This window comes from Vicugna pacos, chromosome 4 (genome assembly GCF_048564905.1).
Source record: "Vicugna pacos chromosome 4, VicPac4, whole genome shotgun sequence".
NCBI classification, from domain to species: domain Eukaryota; kingdom Metazoa; phylum Chordata; class Mammalia; order Artiodactyla; family Camelidae; genus Vicugna; species Vicugna pacos.
In genome coordinates this window covers 52,301,443-52,313,738 of record NC_132990.1, presented here as the reverse complement: position 1 = coordinate 52,313,738, position 12,296 = coordinate 52,301,443, and the positions used below count along the sequence as shown (strand labels likewise).

Genomic DNA, 12,296 nt, shown 5'->3' with positions numbered 1-12,296 from the left:
TCAACAAGAGTTGTGGTTTTTTTTTTTTTAACATAGAACTATGGGCCTGATACCTTACAAAAGATTCTAATTGCCACACCCATCAACTCCTGATCAGCCTGCCTATATTACATGGGTTGCCCAACTCTTAACTAGCTTTGGCATTAATTCTTGTCCCCCCACCTCCAGCTACCACCCCAACCCCTGTCAAAAACTAAATGAATGTTAAAGTTCATGCTGACAGTCATTGTTCACCTTCCCAGCTGCGCTCAGTTTCTGCGGGATGACCGAGGAGCAGGGACTGGGGGGAGCATGTTGCCATAGTCACCCATGAGAAACACCGGACCTGGCATTAACTGCTGACAGCACTGAACTTATCATCCAAACTTAATGCTGGCATGAATGAAGGGGCCCTGAGTAAAACTCTCGTCTTGTGATTAAAAAGAAAGTTCCCTGAGCTGCTTCTATATGAGTAAAAGTGTGCACAGTTGAGCCTGAGCTGGACATGGTATTAAAATATTAAGTGTCGTCCTCATGGGACGTTTGCCCAAAGGGTAAAAGCCAGAATTTGTGGTCAAGGGACTTCTTCCCATCTGTGGGAAGGAGATGGAGAATCTTAATGTGAAACCAAAACAGAACAAGAACTTCCAAAGAATTACTTGGAGAATGACAGTATTTGTGTTTTCCCCTCCTTTACACGAACAGGGATGTACAAGTGATCAGTAATAGGCTCCGTGTATTGTTTCTGCTGGAGATAACGCTAACAGCTTTTGGTTGTAAAAATAGCCTGCCTCTTGTGGAGAGATGTTGACTGCAGTGATAATTCCATGAAAGAGGGATGAAAAACACATGCATACCTGAAATCGAATGACCACTGGAACCCCCTGGCAGTCTGTTCTAACGTCTTTCACCTTTGGGGATGAAACAAAAAACGGAACTATTTCCCCAGGTGGTCTCCCCAGCCTGCTTTGCCTGTTCAGTGGCTGCCTTACCTGAATTGAGATGCAGTACAGAATGGGCTTTTGAAGATCTTGTGGGTTGGCGTACTTTCCCTTCTTGAGAACCTAAAATCAACCAACAACGATCATCTATTTCTGACCAGTGACAGCTATGGCCTGACCAAGTTCTTAATTGCTTATTGAGGTGAAAGCTTGAACTTGCACGTGTCTCTGCTAAGATAAATAAGGTATGGTGTGGAAAAAATCATGCAAGCCCAGGGTCAAGTCCTGAGATTTTGCTGCCAGGGCCACAGATCTGTTGCTAAAGGTGCTCTGACTTTTTTTCTGTTGGGGAGCTAGCTGGGTGTGTTCTCTGCTGAGTTTATTTGGATGGGCACTTTCCAGAGCTGGAAGTCTTTCAGTATGCAGCAGTTCATCTGCTAAACAAGTACTCATAGCAGTGCTTGGATCTGGGGCATTCCCACAGATGGGCGCCCCTGTACTGTCTAAGCATAGGGAAGATCAATGTGAGGAGGCAGGGTCTGCCTGTGCCTGGAGTCCTCTAAACGGGGAACTTCAGGGAAAGACAGGCAGCAGCCTGGAGAGGTTGCAGTGGTGAGGCTTTTAGGCATGAAGCCCAGCAGAGAATCTTTCGGCCAGAAGGCTCTCTCTTGAGATGCCAGAATGCCTCAAGAACCCATTCTGACCCTGAATTGCTGGATGGGAGGCACTAATGTGATGCTGAGAATTCTCTTGGTGCTTGGAAGTATAATAGAGTTCCTACCTGAATGGAAGTTTGCCCAATATAATTAAATCCCATTTCAAATTCTGATGTGACACTTTGGAGGAGCTTGTTGTAAACTACAAAGTACCTAGAAGGACAGTTACCGTAGATTTGCTTGAGCACTGAATGCCTGGTGGGCTTTGTGCCCGAGCCGCCCTTGGATGGACTCTTGGTGGTCCTGCTTACTGCCGAGGTCTTTGGAGGTTTCAGTTCCAGTTCCTTCCTCCAAACCTGGAGGATCAAAGTCATGCATTCTCGGTTCCATCTGTCCATATCTCTGACTCCAAGCTGCTTCATGTGTAGAAGGTGGGACAGGTGCTTCCTGAGCTGATAGCTGTGGGGTCAGAGGAAGGGAGGGACTTTAAGATAATAGTACTGAGAAAAACAACATTCCTTAAAGTTCCTAGAAGCTATAGGAATAGTATTTGCTGAACTCTTGGGAGATTCATTCAAGCTCCCATTCCTAACCTCAGTGGCATGTTGGAATGCTGAATTCTGTCTTTGTCCATTAGTACTTCTTGGACTAGGAATCAATCAGATGGGTCCTTGCCCTCGAAATGGGATAGGCCAATGTGTAAACAAATATATGCAGAATGAGAAGTATTACGTGCAAGCAAGGAGCTAGATGGCTAATATTTGTGCTGGGTTTTAAGGGATGAGTAGGAGCTTGCTAGGCAGAGAAGGGCATTCGAGGTAGCAGCACTGGCATGAGCAGAGGTGCAGGAAAGTCAGTAATGTGAGAAGTGTGTGAAGCACTGTGTATTTGGTAAGGGAAGGAGGATGGAAGACAGCTACAATGTGGAAGGGGCCATTTGGTCAGGATGTATATCAGGCACTTTCCCTATGATCAAGCCTGAAAATACATCTGTGAGGCAGATATGAATCTGACAAAGGCTGAGCAGAAGGGACATTACTGAGATGGCAACATAGGTCACTCCTGACTTTGCTCCCTCTCACAACAACCACCCCCACCACCAACTATTCATGGGCACCAGTGAGAAAATCCTAGAACATGGGAGTGAGGATGAAGCACTCCCTGCTCTAGAGACTGAGACACACAGCATTAGGATAAGAAGAGTAGCTACTTGCTGGAAGCTCTCCCCACCCCTGAGGCTAGCACAGCCCCACACTGAGAGGTCTACACCGAGCCTGCAGTTCTTCTAGTGGGAAGACAGACTATTCTTCCAGTGAGAAGAGAGTTCAGAGTGGACACTCTGGGTTGCTTCTTGGGAGCTCTGGCTCTAGCTAGTCTCATTCCATGGGGACTGCCAGGGATGCTGTGGGGTTTAACCCCTGGGAATCCAATTGTGACAGAGAAGGGGTGAGGGGCTTGCAACAACCAGCATGTGGATCTTAGCAGATCCTACCTGTAGAGTCCAAGTAGTAGACCCAACCAGTAGCTTTGTTCATCTGTAGACCAAGAAGGTGGCACAGTTTGCCCAGGGAGCTCAGTGGTGTGTAGCTTCCCTGATTCAGGACCTTAAACAAAAAACCTTGCTGGCCCTGGAGCCTAGGCTGACCCTGCCCAGCCAGGGGAGCTGAGTCATAGCCTACCCCATTGCTGAGTGTAGTTCTTGGCCCTTACCTGACAAGAAAGGCTGGCTGGACCACCTTGAAGCTGCAGAGCCCAGCAGTGCACAAGACTATTGCACAGCAGCAGAGCTGATCATCCACTGAACAAAGCCAGTAGCAATATTCAGCCTGGGAACTTGGAGAGCATGCCAGCTTGAATCAAGACCAAAAACAAAGAGCCTTGCCACCCTTGGAACCAGTTTTCCCACTCTTCCTGGGCAAGGAAAGTAATTCACAGCCCCAGCCATTGCTGAATACAGCCTTCAGCCCATCCAACCAGGGAACCTAACCAGCGCACACAGGAAGCTGCACGGCCCATCCACCAGCCCTTCCTACAGTGGCACTTGAAGAGAGAGCACATGCACGGCTTTCCCCCTTACACAATGAAACTGGTGCCTATGTCTGGCCAGGGAATTCAGTGCACAGTCTTGCCTCATTTGGGTCCCCAGACAGTGAGCTGTGCAGGTTCTGAGACCTGTCCTACTGTCCCACCAGAGCAGGAAAGCTAAATCACAGCCCTGCCCACTGCTGAGTGTATTACCGAGTCCTGACTAAGTAAGCCTGACCAGAGAACCCAGGCAACTGTAGAGCCCTACATCCTTACTGGAGCAAGGAACCAAACCAGCAGCCTCAGCCAATGGTTCTCCGCCAGCAGTGGCAACATCCTCCTCCTCCCTCCCCCTGCCCTCAAACCTCAGAGCTTGGGCAGCGGCCCTCCCAAAAAGAGACAGCAAGCCCCACCTCCCCAAGGATGTTACCAGAAGACACATCCAGAAACTCAAACTGAGCTGACTGGTAAATAACTATCTCTGCCAAAGAAAACTTAGGAGAGGAGACTGCTTACTCAAATGTCCAGATACAAACATAAGGAATCAAGGATACAAAAAAAAAAAAATCAGGTAAACATGACATCAAAGGAAAAAAAAATCCAATAACTGACCTTAAAGAAATGGAGATGTGTGAGACAAAGAATTCAGAAGTCTCTTAAAGAAGTTTAGTGAACTATAAGAACACAGCTGGCCAAACAAAATTAGGAAAACAATGCTATACAAAATAAGAAAAAGTTCAAAGAAATAGAAACCATCAAAAAAAAAAAAAAAAGCCAAACAAATTCTAGAACTGAAAAATACAGTAACTGAACTGAAGAATTCAATAGAGAGCTTCAAAAGAAATTTAACCATGCAGAAGAATCAGTGACCTAGAAGACAGGACACTTGAAAGTATCCAGTCAGAGAAGGCAAAAAGAAAAAAAAAATAGTGAAAAAAGCCTTCGCGACACAATCAGAAGAAACAATATCTGCATATGGGAATTCTAGAAGGAGAAGAGAAAGAATGGGACAGAAAGTATATTTAAGTCAATAATGGCAGCAAGCTTCCCCAACCTGGGAAGAGAGATGGACATGCAGACCCATGAGGCCCAAAGGATCTCAAATAGGTTGAACCAGAATAGGGCTACACTGAGACACATAAGTCAAACTGTCAAAAGTCAAAGACAAAAATAATTTTGAAAACAGTAAGAAAAAAAGAGACATTGCATACAAGTGAACTCCTGTAAGACTATAAGCATTTGACAGAAACTTCAGGAAAGAATGGGATGAAATGTTTAAAACACTGAAAGAAAAGAACTGTTAACCAAGAATACTATCCCTGACAAAGCTGTCCTTCAAAAATTAAGGAGAGAGAGACTTGCCCAAACACGTAAGAGCTGAGAGAGCTCATCACCATCATACCTGCCTTACAAAAAATGCTGAAGGAAATTTTTGAGCAGAAGTAAAAGGACATTAATCATCATAAGAAGGTAGTGTAAAACTCACAGGTAATGGTAAACAGATAGTCAAAGTTACATTCTGTAGAATGGTAATGATGGTGTGTAATTCACATACAACTCTAGTTTAAGAGTAAAACAAGTAGTAAAAATAACCATAACTACAATAACCTGTTATTGGATATACAATATAAGAAATATGTAAAATGTAACATCAATAACCTAAAATGGGGGATGGAGGTAAAAGTATAAAATTTAGAAATGCTGTCAAAGAAAAGTTATCAGTTTAAAATAGGGTGTTATGATTTTACGATATTTTATGTAAGCTTCATAATAACTGCAAGGGAAAAACCTATACTAATTATACAAAAGTACATGATAAAAGAAGTCAAAGCAGACTGATACCAAAAGGCATTGAAACACACACACACAAAAGACAGCAGGGTAAGAAACAAAGAACAATGGAACAAAACAGTCAGAAAGCAATGAACAAATGACAATAGTAAATCCTTATCTATCAATAATTAGTTTAAATGTAAATGGATTAAATTCTCTAATCAAGACACAGAGTGGCTGAATGGATTAAAAAACAAGATCTACTAATATGCTACCTACAAGACACTCATTTTAGTTCTAGAAGAACACACAGGGTGCAGATATTTCAAGCAAATGGTAACAACAACAAAGGCGGGGGTAACTATAATTTATCAGACAAGACAGACTTTAAAACTGGTAAAAAGAGACAAAGAAGATCATTATATAATGATAGAGATCAATCCATCCAAAAGATATAACAATTGTAAATATTTATGCACCCAGCATCAGAGCACCTAAATATATAAAGCAAAACTACCAGAGCTAACAGAAGAGTAGTGATGAAGGCTGTATCTGATGGTGTTTATCCCACGTGCACTCCCAAGCTACAGAGCACGGCTGTTTTGGAGGCTCCCAAGGAAAGCTACATCAGCGTCATTATCTGTAGCTGATTAACTACTCCTGGTGGGCCTAGGGGGTGCTGCAGAGAGCAGCGGCCCCGCGCCCGACCTCACAGTACACCAAAAGGGACATAACCTTCTTCCCCAGGGCTAGAAGCTCCTTGCAGCGCTTGGTGCAGTCCCTCCCTCCTGCCCTAAAGGCTGATTCCTACATAATTCTTCCCTTCTTTTCCTGGAGCCTGACAAACCACGGCGTCCCTTTACTAGAGCATGTAGCACATTTCCGAAAAGCCAACTGTAGAGAAAAAGGAGAGTTCCGGGACAACACGGCCCCACGGCTCAGCCCCCGCTCACCCCCGCTCCGCGGGCAGAGCACGGAGCTGGCTGCGCCGTCGGAGCTCGGCTTTCAGCGGGCACGGCTCCCGCGGTATCGAGGCTCGTATGGAGACCGAGTCTTGGTCTGGTGGTCCTCGTGGCCAGTCACAGCCTCTGTTCTCCCCTTCTCAAGGGGAACACGCACTCCTGGTTTCTTGAGAAGACAGAGACATGCAGTCCTGTGGTCCAGCCCCTCCTTGCTAACTCACCTCGGCGCGCGCTGGAGGGCTACCGACAGGAAGCGGCAACTGCCACAGCAACTTTCCAGCCCAGCCTAGCTCGCCCAGGGTCCGGCCTCAATCTTTAAAATAGTCAAGACTTGACTGGTAATAAAACGAAGAGCTTCATTTCCTCTGGGCCCCAGGTTCAGTCTGCTGGCCCACCCTGCGCGTGGTCCGGCCGGCCTGCCTCTCTCCGGGACGCATCTCCTGGAACGCGGCCTGCGTTTATGGGCGCTCGTGTGCCAGGCCCTGCTCCCGACCCCAGCCCTCGGGGCTCCTGAGGTTTGGTGTCACACACCACACACAGTCCCGGGATAGCACTTTGGGCTCCTCTACTTCAAATGGCAGATGTATATGTGGCTATAGCAGAATCAATAAAAGGGTTTTTTACCCTCGCCAGACCCGGGACATTCCACCATGTTCAGCTTCCCAGAAGCCCTGTGGGCGTTGGTGTCCCAGGTTGCAGAATTGCACAGTGGGGCAGCCCAAGGGGGCCTGTGTAATTGCCTCCCCAGGTGGGCCCTCGGCTATGAGCCCACTGTCTGTGGGGGGGTGACTGAAGGCTCATTTGCTGCTATGGACACACTTACTGACAGGACCTGTCACCTACTGACTCTTCAAAGGAGGCAAAGGACAGTCTAACAGGGAAGGCATTTCAGCTGGGGAGCAGCTGTGGGGCCTCACATGGCAAACCTCGCTGGCTTGTTTGGATCCGAGGTTTCAGCTGAAATACTTAACAGAAGTTCCCCAGGGATGGTAGCCAGTGCATGCCCTGGCGGAACGCCCCAAGGAGAGGGAACAAGGACCATTCCCGTCTGTGGCTTCAGGGGCACACTGTCTGAGCTGAAAGCCCGCTCTGGCGGGTACCAGCTCTGTAACCTGGGCAGGAGATTAACCTCTCCGCGCTTCAGTTTCCTCCTCTGTGGAATGGGGATAATAAGAACAGTATCCACCTCACAGGGCTATTGTGTGGATTAGAGTTAACACGTGTAACTCCACTTAGCACAGTGCCTGGCACCAAGGCCCAGCGAATGCCAACTGCTAGCATTAACAACAGTAGTAACACCACCATCCCCCGTAACATTACCTTGATGTGTGCGAGCCCCTCCAGGCAGCCTGTTCCGAGGTGAGGGGTACGTGATTGGCCTCCGCCTCCATTATTTTGACCACAGCAAACACTGCCTTTACTGAAAACGTCAGGGAAAGACCCCTGGACTTGAGCCAGAGTTTCAAGGGCTGAATCTGACCACTTTTCCTCTCTGAGACCATCTGCTTGTCTGAAAAACGGGACGCTAATCCCTATCATGATGGCCTCCTGGCGTGGTTGGAGAGCAAAGGGGATCTGGCACGAGCGCCTCTGTGAACGGCCACGAGCTTGAACAGACCCGAGGACGCGTTATGGCCGTGCAAGCGTGGGGCAGATGCCCGGCTCTGGGTTAGGGTCTTTGGCACGACAGTCCCCGAGGCCTCCCACTGGACCTCAAAAGACGCTCTCCTCTCTCTCTGCCAAACCATCTCAGCATCTCTCCAGCCCTTTCATCTCCTGAAAGGCGCCTTGATACGCGGCGCACCTGTACTCACAGTGCTTCGCTGGCTTTGTTCCCCCATCAAACGTCCTCTCTCTGGAGATGGAGGCCATGTGACTCCCATCTGTCAGCGATGGGTCCAGCCCTCCCCTGGGCATGGTCATCATTGAAAGGCCTGATCTGGATTTAGGCCCTAGTGGGGCCTGCAGTGTGGAGATTGTGAGATATGTGGAAACTTGCAGCAGAGGACTTCTCCAATCTGCCCGTAATTACACTCAGGTGGTATTCATCCTGGTATTTTAGGATGCCTCCACCACCACTCTCACATTCTGAGCTCGGCTGATGCTCACGCAGGTTTTTGTAATAAATTTCAGTCACTCAGTCCACTGTATCTATGCCTGGGTAGTTAAGAAGGAAAGTAAAATATCTCACATATACAGCGCTTTAGAATTCACAAAGTACACATAATCTTATTCTAGCAACTTGTCTTATAAACAGGACAGGTGTGGCAACTGTTAAATCCCATTCTATAGAGGAGGAAACTGAGGGTCAGGGAGGCCAAATGACTTGCTCAAGGTCAGGTACCATGTTAGAGCTTCACCTGAAACTCAGGCTTCCTGGTTTTTCATTTATACTGGGCAATCCTGGGTGCTTTCCTACCTTTCTGGACAAAAAACACCTCCCAGCTTACTCAATATAAATGACTAAGATCTACACACGTGTGACTCTCACGGGCAGGCTCAATGTCACGCCAGCACATGGAATTTACTAGAAGGTATCACAGAGCACGGGGGTATCACATCGTGGGGATCTGGACAGCCACATGCCAAAGCTGCTGCGGCTTCCCAGCTTCCTACCTTCTCCAGGCCCGCTGGATGACCGCCGCCGCCTTGTTCTTTTTGCGGAACAGCTCTTTCCTGCTTCTTTCTCTCTGGATTATCTGCAGGCGCAGCTCTACGGGGAGAAGGTCGATACTCACACTCTGCCCAGAGAGGGCGCCAGGCGCCAGATCAGTCTCCGTAGATGGCTGAGCGTCCTCAGACGGGACGGATGTCCTCGACTTCCTTACTCCTGACCTCAACACCTCTGTCCTCTGTGGCAAATCTGAGTAGGTCCCTCCTGCCAGCTTGTCCTGCGTCACTGTGTTTCTTGGTGTCCGGGGGTGGAGAGGACTCTGCCCAGCATGGACCGCCTCCCCCTTGGCACTGCCGGGCCGGCTGGACCCAGCCGGGGAGCGCCTTCCTCCTCTGAGCTCCTGGAGGCGCCTTTTCTGGGAGGCGCATCTGGCCTTGGGCGCTGCGTCCGGCGGCCGGCTGAGCTTCCAGGGGCCATCCTGCCGCGGGAGGCCTGCTGCTGCCCGGCTGGGGTCCTCTCCTTCCTCCTCAGGCCCAGCCACCCTGACACAGGAGGTTTGCTTCAAGGAGCCTTTCCCCTTGTCGCACTGCTGCTCGCCAGCCGTCTCACCTCTGGACTTCTCGACAGAGGAGACTCCAGGACGCCGGCTTCCGTCATTGCCTTGACTGGGGCTGAAGTGGACACAGGCAGGTCGGCCTTTAGAATGTTCTCTGGATATTTCTTGAAGAGACAAGGAAAAGGGGAAGAATCTTTACTCTTCAAAACTTGCACAGTAGGGCAGCTTTGCTCCCTTGTTCACATAAAATATTCAGACTTGGCCTCTTACGTCACCACCATAGTGCTGATTAGGACAAAATTGTTTAACGTCTATTTCTAGCAATGGTACATTAGATAACCTGAAAGCCTTCCCCTACAAGCACCTAGAAATGCTGCCTAAAATATAATAAATATTGCTTTAAAAGCACCATAGTGCCTTCAAGAAAATAAAGAAAATTCCTGGGAGCCAAAAACAAAGATGTTGGTCTTATTAAGTAACTGGTATGTTTTAACATCTGGATAAGAACAGAAAGGCAGAAAGTTAATTGAAACCAAGACCCTGCATGAAGCCATGACTGCTGAGGTGTTAGACCCCTGGGAAATGACAGTTCAGATTAAAAATCTGCTTCCCAGCGCTAGGAGATGACAAAGAAGTTTGTCTCAACCTAGGTTCTGGATTGGGTCAAGAGTCTCCCATGGGAATTTGAAACCAAAGTCCTGTGTCTCATGTGGGTTTGGTTATTCATTTATTTATAACCCATAGGAAAAATTAATATTAAAAACTAGTCTCAGGATGGTGGTATTGCAGGATGCCTCACAGAAGCAAACACAGCATTGCTTTAGGGCGGCATGCCCTCAACGCAGGCTGCACAGAGGGGACCTTCTGAAAATGACTTCACAATCCAAAATGACAAAATGCACAAGGAAACAATCTACCGTGAGGGATAGATAACAGAGCAAATAGCAAGATTAGATCAACAAAACCTTCAGCTAATAGAACAATGTGCATGCCCCACCCCTACTGACTGAACACACAAAAGAAACTAAAAATTTGAGAAAAGAATATGTATATATTTAAAAAATAACTACATACAACATCTGAAATGAAAATTTTTGTCTCAGTGTTAATAATGACAAAGAAACTTCTGCTTCTGTAACGGCAGAGTTGAAGCATACTCACCACCGAGGACAGCAGAAAAGTTGAAAAAAATATTACAAACCACCTGTCTGAAGGTGTCAAGGAGCTAACAAAGCAGAAAAAAATGGGGCCAAGATCCAAGAGAATCAGGTAACCAAGATACAAGCAAGGCCATACCCCTAGGGAAGTAAGCCCCTCCAGGTTTGGAGGACAAAACTTGGAGTCCAGATCCTGCCAAGAAACATTGTTTTGGACTGTGACCCTGGAAGGTTATGTCTTAGGAGAAAAGGTGGACTGGTGGTAGAATGATGCTCACAGAGACTGAAGCCCAGCTTTGCATCCTCTCAGTTCTGGAAACTGGGTTAAGGTGACCTTGGATTGCTTATGCTCCTAAATGTCTGACAGAGGCCAATGTCAATCTGCCCTGGAGGAATTAATATCATCCCGGCCTTCAAGTTATTTCTCTAATTTTGTATATTCAGTGGTCCAGTACTCAATGGAAAGTATACAGGCTGATGAGGAGACAAGACAATATTCAGAGAAAGAGAGAGAATAGACAATGAAACAGACACACAGGTTATCCAGATAATGTGTTCTCAGAAACAGACTTTAAAATAACTATTCTTAAGTACCAAGAGTATTCAAACTATGCCACTACTCACGTAAGAACAACAGGAATATGAGAAGATATATTTGTATCTGCTCATTTCTACAAAAGAAATATAGAAAGGATAAACCAGAAACTGAAGAGACTGGATACCTACAAGGACAGAATGGGAAAGGGATAGAAAGAAGGAAACGGAAACTGAGTAGTGAGATGAGGAGGGAGCCCCACGTCTCTGAGTAAACTTTTCTGTAGAGCTCTGACTTTTAGAACCATTACAATGTTTCACATACACAAAGATGAAATGACACAAAACCCAATTAATTAAAACAACAATGAGATACCACTAAACATCGACTAGAATGGTGAAAATCAAAACCACTGACAACAAATGCTGATGAGGGTGAGAAGCAACAGGCACGCTCACTGACTGCTGGTGGAGTGAAAAATGGGACAGCCACTTTGGAAGACTGTTTGAAAGCTTCTTACACAACTGAACATACTCTTACCTGGATTCTACAGTCCAGCAATCCTGGTGTTTCCCAAATGAATGAAAACCTTATGCCCACCCAACATCCTGCACATGGATGTTTACAGTAGCTTTATTCATAACTGCCCGAACTTGAAGCAACCAAGATGGCCTTCAGTAGGTGAACAGATAAATTAATTGCAGTTTACCCAGAAAACGCAATTATTATTCAGCAATAAAAAGAAATGAACTAAAAGGAAATGAGCTAAAAATGAAACATGTACTAAAAAGAAAGGAGCTGCAAAGCCATGTAGAATATTATTAAGTGAAATATTACTTTACTTGCATGAATACTAATAATGCATATTACTAAGTGAAGGAAGGCATCCTGAAAAGGCCATATACTGTATGACTCCAACAGTATGACATTCTGGAAAAAGGCAAAACTATGGAGACACTAAATGGATCAATGGTCCCCAGCGGTTCGGGAAAGAGAGTGATGCATAGGCAGAGCACACAGAATTTTTAGGGCAGTGTGATGGTTAATTTTATGTGTCAACTTGACTCGTATAAGGGATGCCCGGATAGCTGGTAAGAC

The 12,296-nt window shown here is 46.6% G+C and overlaps 1 protein-coding gene across 5 annotated transcripts in view; it reads right to left on the bottom strand.

Annotated features, from left to right (window-relative positions):
• The window catches only part of INVS (inversin), a 122,396-nt gene that overhangs the window by 3,622 nt on the left and 106,478 nt on the right, over positions 1-12,296 (bottom strand). For 3 of the 5 annotated variants that reach the window (XM_072959828.1, XM_072959826.1, XM_072959829.1), the window contains 3 exons: positions 8,953-9,670; positions 1,806-2,035; positions 972-1,043 (listed from right to left, as the gene is read on the bottom strand). In XM_072959828.1, coding sequence (XP_072815929.1) covers positions 972-1,043; positions 1,806-2,035; positions 8,953-9,670 — 1,020 coding nt within the window. Of the gene's footprint in view, positions 1-836; positions 891-971; positions 1,044-1,805; positions 2,036-8,952; positions 9,671-12,296 lie in introns of those variants that run through there. The other 2 variants (XM_072959830.1, XM_072959827.1) reach the window with 2 other exon arrangements.